At 46.6% G+C, this 17,342-nt stretch overlaps 1 protein-coding gene across 2 annotated transcripts in view; it reads left to right on the top strand.

Moving 5' to 3' along the window:
- Positions 1-2,391: 2,391 nt before the first annotated feature.
- Positions 2,392-17,342, top strand: part of LOC101115808 (ATP-binding cassette sub-family A member 9) — a 60,316-nt gene continuing 45,365 nt past the window's right edge. For both annotated transcript variants that reach the window (XR_009595429.1, XM_027974000.3), the window contains exons 1-10: positions 2,392-2,585; positions 7,242-7,343; positions 9,387-9,594; positions 10,672-10,836; positions 11,397-11,500; positions 12,074-12,300; positions 13,971-14,112; positions 14,355-14,540; positions 16,024-16,171; positions 16,604-16,772. Coding sequence is in view for 1 of the 2 variants with exons in the window: in XM_027974000.3 (XP_027829801.2) it covers positions 2,547-2,585; positions 7,242-7,343; positions 9,387-9,594; positions 10,672-10,836; positions 11,397-11,500; positions 12,074-12,300; positions 13,971-14,112; positions 14,355-14,540; positions 16,024-16,171; positions 16,604-16,772 (1,490 nt within the window). In the remaining variant the exon portion in view is untranslated. The remainder of the gene's footprint in view (positions 2,586-7,241; positions 7,344-9,386; positions 9,595-10,671; positions 10,837-11,396; positions 11,501-12,073; positions 12,301-13,970; positions 14,113-14,354; positions 14,541-16,023; positions 16,172-16,603; positions 16,773-17,342) is intronic.

Genomic DNA, 17,342 nt, shown 5'->3' on the forward strand with positions numbered 1-17,342 from the left:
GCTGAACAGTCATGAAAGGCCTGCAGGTTTGACACTGAGGCCTGTGCCTTGTGTATCTTTATCCCCAATCTGAGATTGTAAAGAACAGATAGCTCTAGAGCATGAACAAGGAAGCAGAAGTTAACAATAGAAGACACGCGAGAACTGGGATCTGGGTTCTGCCTGCAAAAGACAGGAGAAGGGAATGGCAACCCACTCCAGTATTCTTGCCTGGAGAATCCCGTGAACGGAGAAGCCTGGTGGGCTGCAGTCCACGGGTCGCAAACAGTCGGACACGACTGAGCAACCTCACTCTCACGTTGCCTGCAAGTGGTCAGCCCCCTGGTCCCCACTTAATTTCTGAGTCTTCTTTTTCTTTATTCTTCTGCAGCACCGCTCCCTCGGGTTGGTTCGTTGTTGGGCTGATCCCGACATCCAGGTGGCTCAGAGGTTAGGAATCTGCCTGCCAATGCAGGAGACACAGCCCTGGGTTCCATCCACGGGTCAGGAAGATCCCCTGGAGGAGGACCTGGCAACCACTCCAGTGTTCTTGCCTGGAGAACACTGGAGAATCTCTCTGGAGAATCCCATGGACAGAGGAGCCTGGTGGGTTACAAGCCAAAGTGTCTCGAAAGAGCCAGACACAAATGAGCAGGCATGGTAATGCCCACCTCATGAGAGTCTTATGTTTATTCAGTGTGGCAATATTTCACTGTGCCTTGCACATAATAAATACCATATGTGATTGCTTCATAAGGGCATTCTGCTCCAAAATTAGCGCTATTCCACTTTTGAAATCCCAACAGGACAATTTTTTTTAATTGGGAAGCTGAAACTAAAGCTTATTTAGGAGAGTGCAGACATGACTTGATCAAGAAAATGTTGAAAAAGAGGATTCATGCGGGTGTGCTTGCTGTGTTATGACACTATAAAGATTGCCACATGGTCAGGGAAGAGGCCAGGGTGTTGAAAGGAAAGAATCCAGTCCAGAAGCCAGCTGGGGTCAGAAGACATAATCTCTCTCCTAGATACAAAGTTCAGCTGAAAACAAAATGTCCACGTTATATTCTCTGGCAGGTGTTATTGAGTATGATAATTTCGTATCTTCTGGAGGAGACAGCAGACGTACAGAAACAATCAGAGCCTGTCTTTGTTTGACAGTCGTAGGCCTTAGTGAGTTCAACCTGCCTCTATTTTGCTAGCCTAGCAATTTCTGGACTCATACAATTTGCAAGGGAACAAATATGAGAGAATGGGAGGTGAATGAGGACGATCTCACGCGATTACCACAGCCTGTAGGAAACGGATGAGTCTACTTGGTTTGAGAATTACCCGAACAGCATATGCCCTCAGGGGCGTTTTCAGAAAGTAGTTACAGTACAGGGGACCGTAACAGACCCCCGCAGCGAGCAGAGAGACGCTGGCCCCTACTCACCTTTCTTCTCCATGAATTATACTTTCATGAAGTTACAATTTCACGCAATTTCATGAGCAACTTTTTCACTTTTTTTTAGAATTGCCTCGTCTTTGATTTACCTGAAATGCCCAAAAAAAGATGGAATGGCAGCTCTTACCTGTTAAAAATGTTTCTTCAGTAAAATATGAAACCAATACACAGCAGGAACCAGCGGCTGCTAACGGAGAAAGTAGTCTGCCTTCTGGCACTTCTGCAGAAATAACAAGCTTGTCCACCTTGGGAGGGCAGGTGCTTTTAGGCGCTGTTGCTCTAAGGACCCTCCTGTTGCCCACTGCAAGAAGGGTGCTGCAGGTAGCTGGCATGCAACCCAACTCAGATGAAGATGAAAATTCAGTTCATTTTGTTCCCTTAAAAAAAATTACATTCTTCATCGCCATATTTCTATATCCAGATTTTAAGAACTAAATTTCAATGGAGACTTTCGAGTTGCTTTCTGGCCCGTTTCTGTATTTTTCTTTTTTTTTTTTTTTTCCGAATGGGTGCATGCGTGCTTCTCACAGGCATCCCCCGGGCTCAGCACAGAGTGTGTGTGTGTGTGTGTGTGTGTGTGTGAGCTGCTCAGTCGTGCCCAACTCTTTGAGACCCCATGGACAATAGCCCGCCTGGCTTCTCTGTCCATGGGATTCTCCCAAGAATACTGGAGTGGGTTGCCGTTCCCTTCTCCATGTCATTTTTTTTTCTTTTTTACTTGTTTCTGCTCTGTTCCAAACTGTTTCTTTACTTATGTTTCTTTAAAAGACTGTGTTGGGAGCCAGCTCTCCCATGAGGGCCTTTATGAAAAAGCTAATTGGAGAGACTAGCTTCTCTTTGAATCGATAGTACTTACGCTCGCTGTGTCCAGCCAGCCATCTGCAGCCGCAAACGCCCTGCTCAGGAGCTGGCAGGGAGACAGAGAAATGGAAAACTGCAAAGAAGTCACCATGTGATGTGAGCACAGAGTTTTTGGCAGTCTGGCTGAATTAAGACCATAATCCTTTTCGGAAATCATTCTACACGGAACTATTCACAATAAACATGAAATTAAAAGCGTGATGTAGTAGTGACCCAAAAGGAATGTGAATTGTTCTCCAGGACCCGCGGAGACCCGTGGATGAACTGTTTCTGGAGTCTTGCTCCAGCTTTCCTGAGAGTAAGTTAACCTCTGAAATCGTGGTTTTGCATATGAAAATATAACGTGTGACTTCAAACAGGGAATGCCAAACACTTGGATGAGAACTATTAGATGCAGGATGGTGTTAGCAAGTCATTCTGATTTTTCAAATTATCTGAGTATTTCATATTGTATTGCTAAATAACCATGTAGAGAACCAAGATTTATTTAAATTTTTACCCAATGACTAAAGCATGTTTGGACAAATAGCATGTTTTATCTAAGAGACTATTGGATAAGCTGAAAGGAATGTGACTTTATGTTGCCTCTTTACAAGAATGAGCTGTATTTCTCAAACTGTAAGAATTACTTATTCTTTTTTGTTCATTTTCAATTTTGTTGCCAGAGGCTTTACATGCATTGGGGTGATACATGATTTTCTGAGTATTAATTTTTTTTTTTAACCAGAGACCTAAGGTTCTGAGTATTTAAATGATTTAAATGGCTTCATCAAGAAATCTTAAGGCTATATTTTCATTGACTTTGTTTATCATCCTCAATTTTTGTGAAATTTATTGTGTAACATGTTTATTCTCTGAATACTGGGAATTCTGTCTGAATAGGAAATGACTGGCTTTTATAGCCAAGTTATTATTTCCAGATCACACGGGCTCCTATTCAGAGCAATTTAAGCTAAATAGATGTTTTGTGCAACTACAGTGAATGGTATTTTTATTTCCGATCAGGACATGCTGTGGAAAAAAAAAAAAAAATCAGCCTTAACAGTTAGAAACACCACAATCATGACTAGATCATGTTCATTATTCTTTAAAATATTCTCCAGCACACGCATCCATCCACAGCAAGAAAGCAGAGGAGACCCCAGCAGTGTGTTAACCCTTCTAGACACCACGGTCTCCGGGAGCTCTGGTTTCCTAACTGGAAATGTTTACTATCCGAGTTTCCTTTCTTGTTTGCCTCTGGGGCGTCTGCTGTTGCGGATCACGGGCTCCAGGGCCCTCGGGCTTCAGTGCTTGCGGCTTGCAGGCTTTAGACACAGGCTCAGACTCATGGGCTCAGTGGCTCTGCACGACCGGGATCTTCCCAGACCAGGGTGGCCCTTGCACTGCAAAGCAGGTTCGTAGCGACCGGGGCACCCGAGAAGCCCTGGAAGGATTCTGGTTCGGTTTCAGTCAGAGCCTCAGCTGCCGCAGTCTGCTCTGACGATGACGTTATCATCAGGAGCTCATCCACGCAGCTTCTAAACCCTTCCTTCCTGGACAGGTTCTAAACCTGAATCCATGCCCTCTTGTGTTCCTCCAACGAGGTACAGCCCAGACGGACTCTCCAGTCATCTTCTTTGTGTGCCCCGAGGCCCTCGTTCTGGACCGACCGACTGCAGGGCCTCTTCCGTCTTGTTCCCTGACTGCATGTGCTCAGACTCCTCTTTTGCTCCTGGTGTTAGGTTTCAATCGCTGCTATAAACAAATGGCCACACACTTAATGGCTTAACTCATAAAGAGCTGTATCACTGTACAGCTTGGAGGTAAGAAGTGGGAGCTGGGTGTCACTGGACCAGCAAGGCTGTGCTCCTTTCTGGAGGATGTATCATCACTGTACGGATACATACATACAATTTCTCCGTAGGAGAGAATTCCGTTTTCTTATCTTTCTTGGCTTCTAGACGCATCTGTGTCCCTGGCTCATGCCCTTCCTTCTCCATCTTGGAAGCAAACAACAGGTTGAGTCCTTGAAACAGCACTTTAGGGATTTCCCAGCTGGCGCAGTGGTAAACAATCCGCCTGCCAATGCAGGAGACGCAAGAGATGCGGGTTCGATCCCTGGGTGGGGAAGATCCCCTGGGGGAGGAAATGACAATCACTCCAGTATTCTAGCCTGGAAAATTCCATTGGCAGAGGAGCCTGGTGGGCTACAGTCTACGGGTCTGCAAAGAGTCGGACACGACAGAGTGACTGAGTACACTCACCGCATCGCTTCTCTGACCTCCTCTCTGCCTCCCTTTGCACGTCTAAGGCCCCTTGTGGTGACGCTGGGTCTGCCCTGATGATCCAAGCTTATCTCCCTGATTAGAAGTCAGCTGGCTACCAGCCTTACGACAGGCTGCTGCCTTTACCCTCCTGTGCCCCGGGTGCATCGCTTAGTAGCAAGGTCTCCAGAACTTGGCAACCTGGGTTAAATCCGTGGCCTTGTGGACCTGTTTGTGCCTCAGTTTCCTCATCTGTGGAATGGGGAGAATAATATCCCAAAGATCTATTGGAAGAGTGGAACTAATTTTAATAAAATACTTGGCACTACCTGGAACATAAAAATAGCATCATTAAATATAGTTAGTATTATTTCCTTCCCAATCTCTTATATTCAAACAACCTCCACCCGCTCATTGTTTCAGCTGAATGACTGAATGATTAGCGCAAACTAGGCTCCTGCCTGTTTGATCATTTATTTTCCTGAGTTTAAAACTCCCGTTTCATGTGCTACCTCCACGCCCATCCCTTTTCTAGGTGAATGAAAGATTCTTTAAATTCAATTGTTGTTGTTCAGTCGCTCAGTCGTGTCCCACTCTTTGCGACCCATGGACTGCAGCACACCAGGCCTCCCTGTCCTTCACTGTCTCCTGGAGCTTGCTCAAACTCATGTCCATTGAGTCGGCGATGCTACCCAACCATCTCATCATCTATCGTCCCCTTCTCCTCCCGCCCTCAGTTTTTCCCAGCTTCAGGGTCTTTTCCAGGGCGTCGGCTCTCTGCATCAGGTACTTTACAGCTTTCAAAAGTTTCACACATGTGAATTCGTATGACCCCATGACCACCCCTTCCCCTACCTAGCCTTGTGTCTCCCTCCCCTCTCCCGACTAGCAACCACTAGCTTGTTCTCTGTGTTTGAGAGTCTGTCTTTCTTGTTTTGTTCACTAGCTTGTAATATTTTTTAGATTCCACATATACGTGATGTCATACAGCACTGGTCTTTCTCTATCTGCCTTATTTTACTTAGCGTAATGCTCTCCAAATCCATCCATGTTGTTGCGAATGGAAACTTTTCATTTTTTGTAACTGAGTAATATTCCATCTTCTTTAGCCATTGTCTGTTGGTGGACACTGGGTTGCTTCCACACGCTGGCGATTGTAACTGACGCTACTATCAACACTGGCGAAGTGACAGGGAAAGTCGCTCAGTCGTGTCCGACTCTTTGCGACCCATGGACTACACAGTCCGTGGAATTCTCCAGGCCGGAATACTGGAGCGGGTAGGCTTTCCCTTCTCCAGGGGAACTTCCCAAGCCAGATCTCCCACATTACAAGCGATTCCTTACCAGCTGAGCCACAGGGGAAGCCCGAACATTGGGGTGCCTCTATCTTTTCAAATTAGTGTTCTTGTTTTCAGATGCACACGCGGAGCGGCACTGCTCAGCCGCACGGTAGTGCTGTTTCCAGTTCTGCGAGAAGCCTTAGCACGGCTCTCCGCACGGGCTGCAGGCGTGTGCGTTCCCACGCGCAGCGCTCAGGGGTTCCCTTTTCTCCACACCCCCACCCGCGTCTGCAGGCTGCGGCTCTCCTGATGACGCCATTCTGACCGCTGTGCGGTGGCATCTCCTCGGGTTTGGGCTTGCCTTTCCCCGACGATGCCGATGTGATGCTGAGTGTCTTTCCTTGTGCCTCTGCCTCTCCTCTTTGGAGAAATGTTTGTTCGGCTCCTCTGCCCACTTTGTAATAGGGCTGTTTGTTTTGGGGGGGTTGAGTTGTAGGCGCTGGTTATATATGTTGGATGTGATTGGTCACCTTTTCACTGTCCTGGATGTTCTTTTTGCAGTATTACTTAATACGGACTTCCCAGGTGGCTCATCGGTAAGACCCCACCTGCCAGTGTAGGAGACACAGGTTCAGTCTCCAGGCCAGGAAGATCCCCTAGAGCAGGGAATGACGACTGACTCCAGTAGTCCTGGGAAATCCCAAGGACAGAGGAGCCTGGCGAGCCATAGTTCATGGGGGCGCAAAAGAGTCAGATAGGACAGAGCAACTGAGCATGCATGCGTTAATCAATATGAGGGACGTAGCGGCATCGCTTTCAACCTTCTCTTCCAGTTTTTAAATTGGCCGTGTGTTTTAAAATCTCTTCTCGAGGATCAGTGGGTACTGATTTACTGCCTCTGAATCCTACCTGGTACTCTGTGAACTGTATCCATTCGAATCTGACGACATTGCACCCCGATACTCTACATTACGAAGAGCATCCTGGTACAGGTCCCCGCGTGGCCGCGTGTGGGGATTTCCTTGGTACACACGCCCGGAGCGGTACTGACTGGCGGCGGGGTGTTGCTAAGTAGTAATGAGCTGGTGATGGATCACTAGAAGGGCTGTGCGGCCTTCTCCCGCTGGCAGTGACGTTCCTTCATCCCTGTTAAAGAACTGAACCCTTGACTCCGGTGCTTTGTCTAGTTTTCTCGGTCTGATGAGGAATCAACGCGCAGTTGGCACGCGCACGCTTGTTTGGAGGCTTCTTCCATTCCACCCCGAGCGCCGTCATCCCTCCGCGTGTTCTTCAGCTCTCCCGGCCCCTTCGCTCCTCGCGCGACTGGGAGCAGCTGTTGTGATGCCCCTCTCTGCCTGGGTTGCTCAATGCTTTCTATTTCCAACCCTCACATTTTCTCCCTTCACTTTCTCCTTTTAAAATAAACAGGTCAGGATGAGCAAGAGGCACTTCAGCGTGGGCCAGCAGACGAGGGCGCTTCTTGGCAAGAATTTTCTTAAGAAATGGAGGATGAAAAGAGAGACCTTGTCGGTACGGTTCGGAGTCTATGTCATCTTATATTGAACACAGGACACAGTACTTTCTTGGGCACAAACACTTTATCTGTTTTCTTTACTCTTTCATAGATATTCTATTTCTAATTAGCAGGCTGGATTTTTTTTTCCCCCAAATTCTGAGTTTTGCTATTATTTCAAGTGAGATTCCTTTCAAATATGTCATTACGACACATCTTATTGGAAGCATTTTGTAAATAATTTATATTCAGAAACTCCAGGAAAAATGAATGGATGAATGAATGAATGAAGTCGCTCAGTCGTGTCCGACTCTTTGCGACCCCGGGGACCGTAGCCTATCAGGCTCCTCTGTCCATGGGATTTTCCAGGCAATAGTCCTGGAGTGGGCTGCCATTTCCTTCTCCAGTAGATCTTCCCAACCCAGGGATCGAACCTGGGTCTCCCGCATTGTAGACAGATGTTTTACCGTCTGAGCCACCAGGGAAGAAAAATAAAGCTGTGAAAATAAACTCCCATAAAAATAAAGCCTGAAAATTTATCCTACTGAGGTGCCAATTACATCTGAATTCATTTGAATCTCATAAAGGAATAAGTACAGAAATTCAACAGGAAAGTGAAACAAATTTGCTTAACCCAGAAAGTAATCAGAACTTAATCCAGAAAGTAATACAAAATTTAAAAAAAAAATAACTCCAAGGACAAATTGTAGCATTTGCACACCATTGTACTATGGACAGAGAGGATGTCGATTTGAAAGAAATCAAGAGCAGAAAAACAAAGAGGGAAGGAAAATGGCATTTGAACTCTTGCTTGTAGTAAGCTTTGTAAGGAAGATCACATGCTATTCATGCAGGGACTTTAATAAATTCAGAAAAATGTAATTTAAAGTCACTTGTAAAATGCCCATGTTTCAAGCGTGGGTGTATTAACACTTCACTGTCTGAACATTGCAAGTGTGCACTCGTCCTTCCAACAAATATGCACTGAGTGTGTAAATCGGCAGTGATGAAAGCTCACGAAGATCCCTGTATGGAGGAAGGATCATGTATGTGTAACAGCTGGAGTCTATGCTATAGAGATGTTGTACGTCTTTTTATTTCTTTCAGTATAAGGATTATATCTGTCAATTTATTTATCTAAACAGAATAGGTGTAAAAACAAGCCAACATATGAGTTAAAGTATGATCATCTGGTGAATAAGATATATACCTCTTTTAAAGGCCATGTATGGGCTTCCCTCGTAGCTCATGGAGAACACAATGGCAGCCCACTCCAGTGTTCTTGCCTGGAGAATCCCAGGGACGGGGGAGCCTGGTGGGCTGCCATCTTTGGGGTCGCACAGAGTCGGACACGCCTGAAGTGACTTAGCAACAGCAGCAGCTCGTAGCTCAGACAGTAAAGAATCCACTTGCAATGCAGAAGACCTGGGTTTTATCCCTATAACTGAACAATAAAGTGTGTTCTTATCAGATTTCAAATGCATTTTAAATTCTGGTACATTTCCAACTCCAGAATGCTATCACAATGACAAAGGCTTTTAAAAGTCCGTTCGGGAAGCAATGTTTTGGAGTACATTTCCAATTCCAGAATGCCATCACAATGACAAAGGCTTTTAAAATTCTTTTCATGAAGCAACGTTTTTGGAGCTGTCTTCTTTTGCATTGGGGCAGCAGAAAATAAATATACTGCTTCATTCCTGATTATGGAGGCGGATTGTCTATTTCATTCCAATGAACATTTCTTTGTCATTCTCACTCAGGGGTCAACACGACCATTCATGAAGCAATCCAGCCTTTAACACTTGCATTAAAGTAAATAAACTTAAATTATTAGTTATGATTGGAATTGACACTGAAACTCTGTCTTGATGGATGATGTGCATATTTCAAAATACACAGATTAAAGGACAGAAGAAAGTCGAAACACTTAAACACTGGAAGAGAGGAAAAAACAGTGCCCGAGCAACGCAACAGAATCACCAGCTTTCAGCGCGCTCGTCTCCGATCAGCCCGCAGCGGAACAGCTGCTGACTTGCTCCCTTTTTCTCTCTGCTCTGTAGGAATCGCTCTTCTCCTGCCTTCTGGTGCTGTTTGCTCTCCTGTTGTCCTCTAATTTGCACCAAGTTAATGACTTCCCTCAACTGCCCGCTGTGGACTTGGGTCGTGTAGATAATTTTAATGATTCTGATTACGTTATCGCCTTTGCTCCTGAATCCAAGACCACCCAGGAGATAATGAACAAGTTGGCTTCTGCCCCTTTCATAAAAGGTACGTTTTAGGCAGTTCATGGTAATTTCCTTATTTGCAAAATACACCAATTCATTTGCAATTTCTTTGATAAACTGTTCAACGTTCAAGTATCTAGATTTAGTTAACATTAATTCATATTCCTCTCGAGTATCAAGGAGATTTTCTTATTGTTTACTAGTCTTCTGTTGAAGAAATTTTATATTAAAAAGGTGATCCTCGTTGTAGTCCTTATCAAAATGAGACAGTCCAGGACCACTCAGACATATGCTTGTGAGAAGACTCTGGGAAGATTGGGAGGTGGTGACAACGTGGCCTTGTAATCTCTTCAGATACTCCTGGGTTTCCTCTGGCCGATCACCTTGCTTTGCCTGGTTCTGAGTCTGTATTCGGCTTCCTCCATGGCTCAGTGGTTAAAGAGTCTGCCTGCAATGCAGGAAGTCTAGGAGGCACGGGCTAGATGCCTGGGTCAGGGAGATCCCCAGGTCAGGGAGATCCCCGGGTCAGGAAGATCCCCTGGAGGAGGGCATGGCAACCCACCCCAGGCTTCTTGCCTGGAGAATCCCACGGGCAGAGGAGCTGGAGGCCTCGGTCCGCAAGGTCACACAGAGTCGGACATGACTCCGCACGAGCCTGAGTCGGGTTGGTCTGTCTCTGGTGCCCCCACGCGTGCCCGCCTCAGTGATGAGGCCTACGGGAAGGCTGACATCACTCCCTTTTGACCTCCCAGGAGAGGAATCTGCGGTCTCTTGTCTCGTACGCAGACAGGACTCCGCTTCTCCTCCCTCCTGCTGCTTTGCAGCGGCTGTCTCCGCTGCTCCAGCGGGGGCCCATCCATCTCCTGCCTCAAAACCAAGGGCAGCGTGTCCAACAAAACTAGCTGACGAGGCGCCTCCTGCGACCTCAGAACGTCAGGGGTGGGAGTAGGGTCTCTGGCGGACCCGAGGAGAGAACAGGGACCCTGTCAGAGGACAGCAGCGGTCCCTGCAGAGCGGAGGGGCCAAGGCTGGGACAGTGAGGCTGCCCTGAACCACAGCCACAGTGCTGTCTCTGGACCACACAGAGATCTCACCCCCGTCCCCTCCTCTCGCTCGGCAGGAAGGCCCATCTCCGGCTGGCCTGATGAGCAGAGCATGGGCGAGCTGGAGCTAAACTACTCTGCAGACGCAGTGAGAGTCATCTTTAATGACGCCTTCTCATACCATTTGAAGTTTCTGTGGGGACATCGAATCCCCACGATGAAGGAGCATGGAGACCATTCAGGTAACCTTCCTATTGGAAACAAAATCTATTTTTTGCTATATCGTCACTAGCCACAAGGGGGCCTGTGTGACAGCAGATGTCTGCTCGCTACAAACGTACGCAGCATAAAGTTTAATTTCTAAACATACGTGAGAGTCATCCTTATTAAATCAAGTCTGTGATCTTAAGTGTATTTTTTAAGAAATCATGTTGCTATCATTCCTATGTTTCTCCTAAATAAAACCTCAAGAAAAGGCTCTTGCTTAATGATTTCCAGTCATTAAAAGAGTCGTGCTTAAGCAACAGAAGAACAAAACTCAACAAAACATCCTCAACTAATGGAGAGAAAGGGTGATACAATTTAATGAAAAGCTGTTGAGAGCGGGTCTTAAGAACACTGATAAAGCATGCCTGGTCTATTCTCCTTGGGTGAACTCCCCTGAGAACCCGTACCGTCCATTGTATTATTGTGGACCAGGACACAATATTTTGGAACTTTTGAAATTCTGACTTTCCCTGTATCCCAGTCTGCACCATCTCATCATAATAGGTGTTTTCTTTTTTCGTTTTTTCCCCTAAAGCTCATTGTCAAGTAATGGATGAAAGTGTCATGTGTGAAGGTTCTTTGTTCTGGGAGAAAGGCTTCGTAGGTTTCCAAGCTGCTATTAATGCTGCCATCATAGAAGTGAGTACCGAGACCAAGGAAACTAACTGCTTTGAAAATCTGGCTTTCGTGGAGGGCGATGGAATGGATTTGTCATTTAATTAATTTAGTCACTTAATATAACAGCACAGTGAGTTACTACTCTACCCAAACCTCACACCGAGCACTGAGGGTTAAGGAAGACGTAGCACGCCGGCACCGTTCTCCAGGGATCCTGGATCGTGGGGGACAGAGACATGGATAGACAGTTGTAGTGAGAGTTCCGGCTCTGTCATGGAGCGGAGTGACGGCGAGGCAGGCCACAGGCAGAGGATCCTCTGGCGAGATGTGTCGGAGAAGAGTGACTAACCAAAGTGACGCTTCAGAAGTGACTTCACGCGTGTGTAGAGTTTTACCCACTGGAGATGCTAAGTAAGGATATTCTAAGGAATTGAGACAAAATCTAGTATATTCCAGGATTTACAAGGGGACGACTCACGACGGACGTAAGATCAAATGTGGAGTGAATGCACGTCGCTTCCATGATTGGCACAACACGCATGAGCCTATAATTAGCTAAATGCTAACACTGTGTTCATTGATGTCTGTCTTTAGATCACAACGAATCATTCGGTGATGGAAAAACTGATGTCAGTGACTGGTATAAACATGAAGATACTACCTTTTGTTGCCCAAGCAGGAGTTATGACTGATTTTTTCATTTTCTTCTGCGTTATTTCTTTTTCTGCCTCCGTATGCTACGTATCAGTCAGTGTGACCCAAGAAAGACAATTCATGAAGCCAGTCATGGCAGTGATGGGACTTCGAGAGTCAGCCTTCTGGTAAACCCCATGGCTACGCTCCATCCTGCAACCTAGAGAGAGCAAGTTAGCTGGTGGGACCCCCTAGACCTGTAAAGTCTCCTATCTAAACCTGATACTGTCATAAAATAGTGCCTTGTGTAGGAATGGAGTGAATGGGCCTGTAGGTTCCTTTACAAACCAGTGGCCACATTAAACGCATAAAACACAGCACTTCATTTAATTATCTCATCATTTTTCAGCAGAGGATAAGGAAGTTTAAACAGAATAAGTAACTACCCTCAGGGTCAGATAGGTACAGTATAGCAGAGAAAGCTTAAACCAGCTTCATAGAAGGGGAGAGCTTATTCTTTCCCTTATTAAGAAGCTTTCTTCCTGATTCTTTGAAATCAATCTCAAAAAATAAAATAAAAAGACAAACAAAGCTTATCTTCATTTCCATCTAAACATGTGTGTCTATCTGTATCCAGTGTCTGTGTATAAATGTGTCTATGTTCAGTCTAGACCTAGTCATCTGCGTCAGGGGTTGGCAGACTGAGTGGGCCATTTGTTTTTACAAAACTAGGAATGATTGGAGGCAAAAGGAGAAGAGGGCGGCAGAGGGTGAGGTGGTTGGATGGCATCACCGACTCAGCGGATGTGAGTCTGAGCAAACTCCAGGAGCTGGTGAAGCAGAGGGAAGCCTGGCGTGCTGCCGTCCAGGGGGCCACAGAGTCCATCATAACTTAGCCACTGAACAGCGACAACAAAAACTAGGAATGGCTTTTACATAAGAACAATAATATTTTATGGCACCAAATTTTTATATGAAATTCAAATGTCAGCATCTACAAATACATGTTCAGTGGAACACAGCCACGGTCAAACCGTTGTGTTGTCTGTGACTGCTTCTGTCTTCTGAAGGCAGTGCTGAGTAGTAGCCGCAGAGACTATATGGTCTGAAAAGCCTGAAATATTTACTATCTGGCTCTTCAGAGAGAAAGTTTGCTGATCCCTGCTTCATCATCCGCTTTGTTTGTTTTGGTCTCTGTTCCATGATGTTTATGTAATTACTGAGAGAGGAGGTCCAGAACTGGCAAATCAATCATCATAAATGTCTTCCATGGAAACCTCTCCCATTTAGTCTTGTTACAATGTCCAGCTTCGTTGTTCAGTTGCTCAGCTGTGTCCGACTCTCTGTGACCTCATGGACTGCAACACACCAGGCTCCTCTGTCCTCCACTCTCTCCCAGAGTTTGCTCAAAGTCTTGTCCATTGAGTAGGTGATGCCATCCAACCATCTCATCCTCTGTCGCCCCCTTCTCTTCCTGCCCTCAATCTTTCCCAGCACCAGGGTCTTTTCCCCTGAGTTGGCTTTTCGCATCAGGTGGCCAAAGTACTGGGGCTTCAGCTTCAGCATCAGTCCTTCCAATGAATGCTCAGGGTTGAATCACCTTTAGGATGGGCTGGTTTGATCTCAGTTTATTTGTCTTATTTTGAAATTAGCGACCTATTTCACCCATTAACTTGTTTAATTGCTACCTTCTCCAGTAGAAGATGAAGCTCAGGGGCAGAGAAGTTTTCTGACTTACGAGATGGTCTGTTCCTTTGCTCTTGGTATATGGCGAGCTTCACAAGACAGCTGCTGAGAAATTAATGGATCGATGGATGGAATAGCGGCGCTTTGAACTGGCGCTTTCTTTCTCCGCCAGGCTGTCCTGGGGTCTGATGTACGCCGGCTTCATCTCCGTCACGGCCGCTCTGATGGCTCTGATAGTGGCATGTGCTCCAGTGGTCGTCCTGACGGGCTTCACGGCGGTCTTCACCCTCTTTCTCCTCTACGGCCTGTCCTTGGTGAGTTGGTGAATTCTCTCTCTCTCTGAACTCTTGCTCAGAGAAGACTACCAGCCATTTCTCACTGATTCTGCTCACATGGCCTCTGTTCTGTTTGCAATATTTGAGTCTTTGCATGAGACAGTATCTAGCGGTTGGGGGCAATGATGAAATACACTTCTACGTGGTGAAATTCTTTTCTGTTATGCCTCTGGTGATTCCCAGCGGATTGTGGACCACCTGGAGCCTTCCTCTCCTTTCAGATAATGTTAGCTTTCCTGACGAGTGTGTTGGTGAAGAAGCCCTTCCTGACGGGGCTGGTGGTCTTCCTCCTCACTGTCTTCTGGGGGAGCCTGGGATTCACAGCTTTGTACAGACGCCTTCCTGCGGCTTTGGAGTGGATCTTATGTCTTCTCAGCCCCTTTGCTTTCACTGCTGGAATGGCCCAGGTAAGAGTTCATGAAACTGCTTCACCATTTCACTTATTGCGTGCGTTAGTCGCTCAGCGGTGTCCAGCTCCTCTGTCGTGGAATTCTCCAGGCCAGAATACTGGAGTGGGGAGCCAGCCGTTCCCTTCTCCAGGGGATCTTCCCAACCCAGGGATTAAAGCCAGGTCTCCCACTTTGCAGGCGGATTCTTTACCGTCTGAGCCACCAGGGAAGCGACTAAGCACAAGTTACGATGTTGTAACTAGAATTAAATTTTCTGAGAGGAGGTCAGTCTCGTACAGAACTGGCCAGTCAAGAAAGAAAAATGTGCTCTAGGATATCGCTGGGGTCCAGTGGTTAAGAATCCGCCTGCCAACGCAGAGGACACGGATTCGATCCCTGGCCTGGGAAGGTTCCCCACGCCGCAGAGTGACTAAGCCCGGGAACCACAGCTGCTGGGCCTGTGCTCCAGAGCCGGCGCTCAGCGACATGGAGGCCCCTGCGCGGCGGTGAAGAGTAGACCCCGCTCTCGCCGCGACTAGAAAAAGCCTGCTGCAGCAGTGAAGACCCAGCACAGCCGTGAATACGTAAATAAGTGGATCTTAACAACGTCTCTAGGGAACTGGAATACAGCTGATAACAGGAAGGGTCATGTTTCCTGAGCATTAAATGAAATACATGTTTTTTGGGGGGACAGCCCTATAAAAGTAAAAGCTGACCACACCAGTAATGGGGTATCAGTCTATATTAATCAGATCTAAAAGAAAACGGATAATGCTGAGAGAGAGAAAGAAAAACCTTTCCTGTCTTTTCAGTGTGCACCTTTACAAAAGCAAAGGGGCATTTTAACCTTTGGTAAGTGTTGTGTGAATTACCTAGGGGGAATCTGAAAACCTTCCCAGGTGGCACAGTGATACAGAATCGGTCTGTACTGCAGGAGACACAAGAGACTTGGGTTTGATTCCTGGCTTGGGAAGATCCCCTGGAGGAGGAAATGGCAACCCACTCTAGTATTCTTGCCTGGAAAATTCCATGGACAGAGGAGCCTGGTGGGCTCCAGTCCATGGGGTCACAAACACCTCTACTAAGAAATTACTCTCTGTCTTCTGCCCGACTGCAAAAGTACTCCAGCCCTCTCCCTTTCACTCTCAAACAGTGTCCCCCCTCTAGAACTGCCCCCTCTCCTCCATGGTCAGCCTGATGAAGCCCCCAGGCAGCCCAGCTCCAGTAGCAGCTTCCTGGTTTTCACCTCTGCCTGGAAGACTGCCCTACTGCAGACCGTGGCCTTCTAAACCCTGAGTACCACCTGCACTTACTCCCTGAATTGCCTGTGGTTAGTTCCCTTCCTGTATCTTCCAAGAGATTAGAGCTCTATGAAGGCAGAATCATGTTTCATTTATTGTTTCAACTCCAATGTCTAGCAGAAATAAGACAATATAACTTTTAATGCCCTGGTCATCCTTTTCCGATTCCACACATGTAGCTTTTTTTTTTTTTTTTCCAGCTTATCCACTTGGACTACGATGTGAATTCTAACATCCGTTCAGATTCTCCAAACGACCAGTACCTCATAATAGCTACTATTTTCATGCTGGCGTTCGATGCTCTTCTCTATTTGGTACTGACGTTGTATTTGGACAAAATTTTGCCCAGTAAGTAGTAGCATGATTGTGATTCAACACAATTTCATTCATTTCTATTTCTTTAAAATAACTGTCTGCAGCATATTAGATATAAATTATCAAGCATTCCCCCCCCACCACCAAAGTTTCTAAAATAAGCCTCAGCGGTATTCTGCATTTAATATCACTTGCTAAGATCTTGTTCTACCATAACATTTTAGATGGTTTCTTTAAGAAAAAGGTACTTATAGATTAAGGATAATTTATAGATTAAGGATAACGGATTCAGGATAACTACACTGTTAGTGCTTGTCTCAGAACTGGCCAGAGAATGCTAGTTGCTGATGCTGGGTCTGAGGAATCTCTAAACCTTCCCAGACGGGTTGCTGGGACCGTCTTCCGGCGGCTCTAGCGCTCAAGGAGGTGACTGACCCAGTGCATCTTTACCGCCTGTCCATGTAGCCGAATATGGACGTCAGCAGCCTCCCTGGTTTTTCCTCAAGTCCTCTTCTTGGTTCCAACGCCGAAGGGCTGATCGTGCGGCCCTCGAGAATGACATCGGTCCAGATTCTCCATCCAATGACTCTTTTGAACCAGTGTCTCCCGAATTCCACGGGAAAGAAGCCATCAGGTAATGAAAATATCACGTGGGGCTGAAATGGAGAGCAGGTCCGAGAGCAGAGCTCTATCCAGCAAGATCGGGGTAGGGACAGAGGTTTCTCTCAGTGCCTCTGTGTACCCACCATCCCAGGATGCTACACTCGTTTTTTGGGGGGCCACACCGCTATGCAGCTTACAAGACCTTAGTTCCTCACGGAGCAGGGGAACTCGGCAGGGAAAGCTCCAAGTCCTAACCACTGGCCTACCCAGGGATTCCCAAGGCTAGCCTGGCTCCTAACAGCACTCCACCTCCTCATCTTGTCCGCGTTTGCTTTTACTAATGTCTTACGACAGGACGGCCTCCATCAGCGAAGTGATAACCTCCACATCCCCGCTTTCGTCACCCGCTCTCTTTTCTTTTGCCTTTTCTCTGTCCTTTCCCTTTACGACAGACGCAGTCCTCGTCTTTGTTATTCTGAGCCCCCTTCTCTCTGCAGTTCACTTTATCTCTCGTCTTTTGCTTCCTGATTAATAAGACCAGAAGGAAGGCTCCGATGAGGTGCCGAGAGGTTTCTGTCCGCCCGCGGACCTGCGTGAAGGA

The sequence above is a fragment of the Ovis aries genome, chromosome 11, assembly GCF_016772045.2.
Source record: "Ovis aries strain OAR_USU_Benz2616 breed Rambouillet chromosome 11, ARS-UI_Ramb_v3.0, whole genome shotgun sequence".
NCBI classification, from domain to species: Eukaryota; Metazoa; Chordata; class Mammalia; order Artiodactyla; family Bovidae; genus Ovis; species Ovis aries.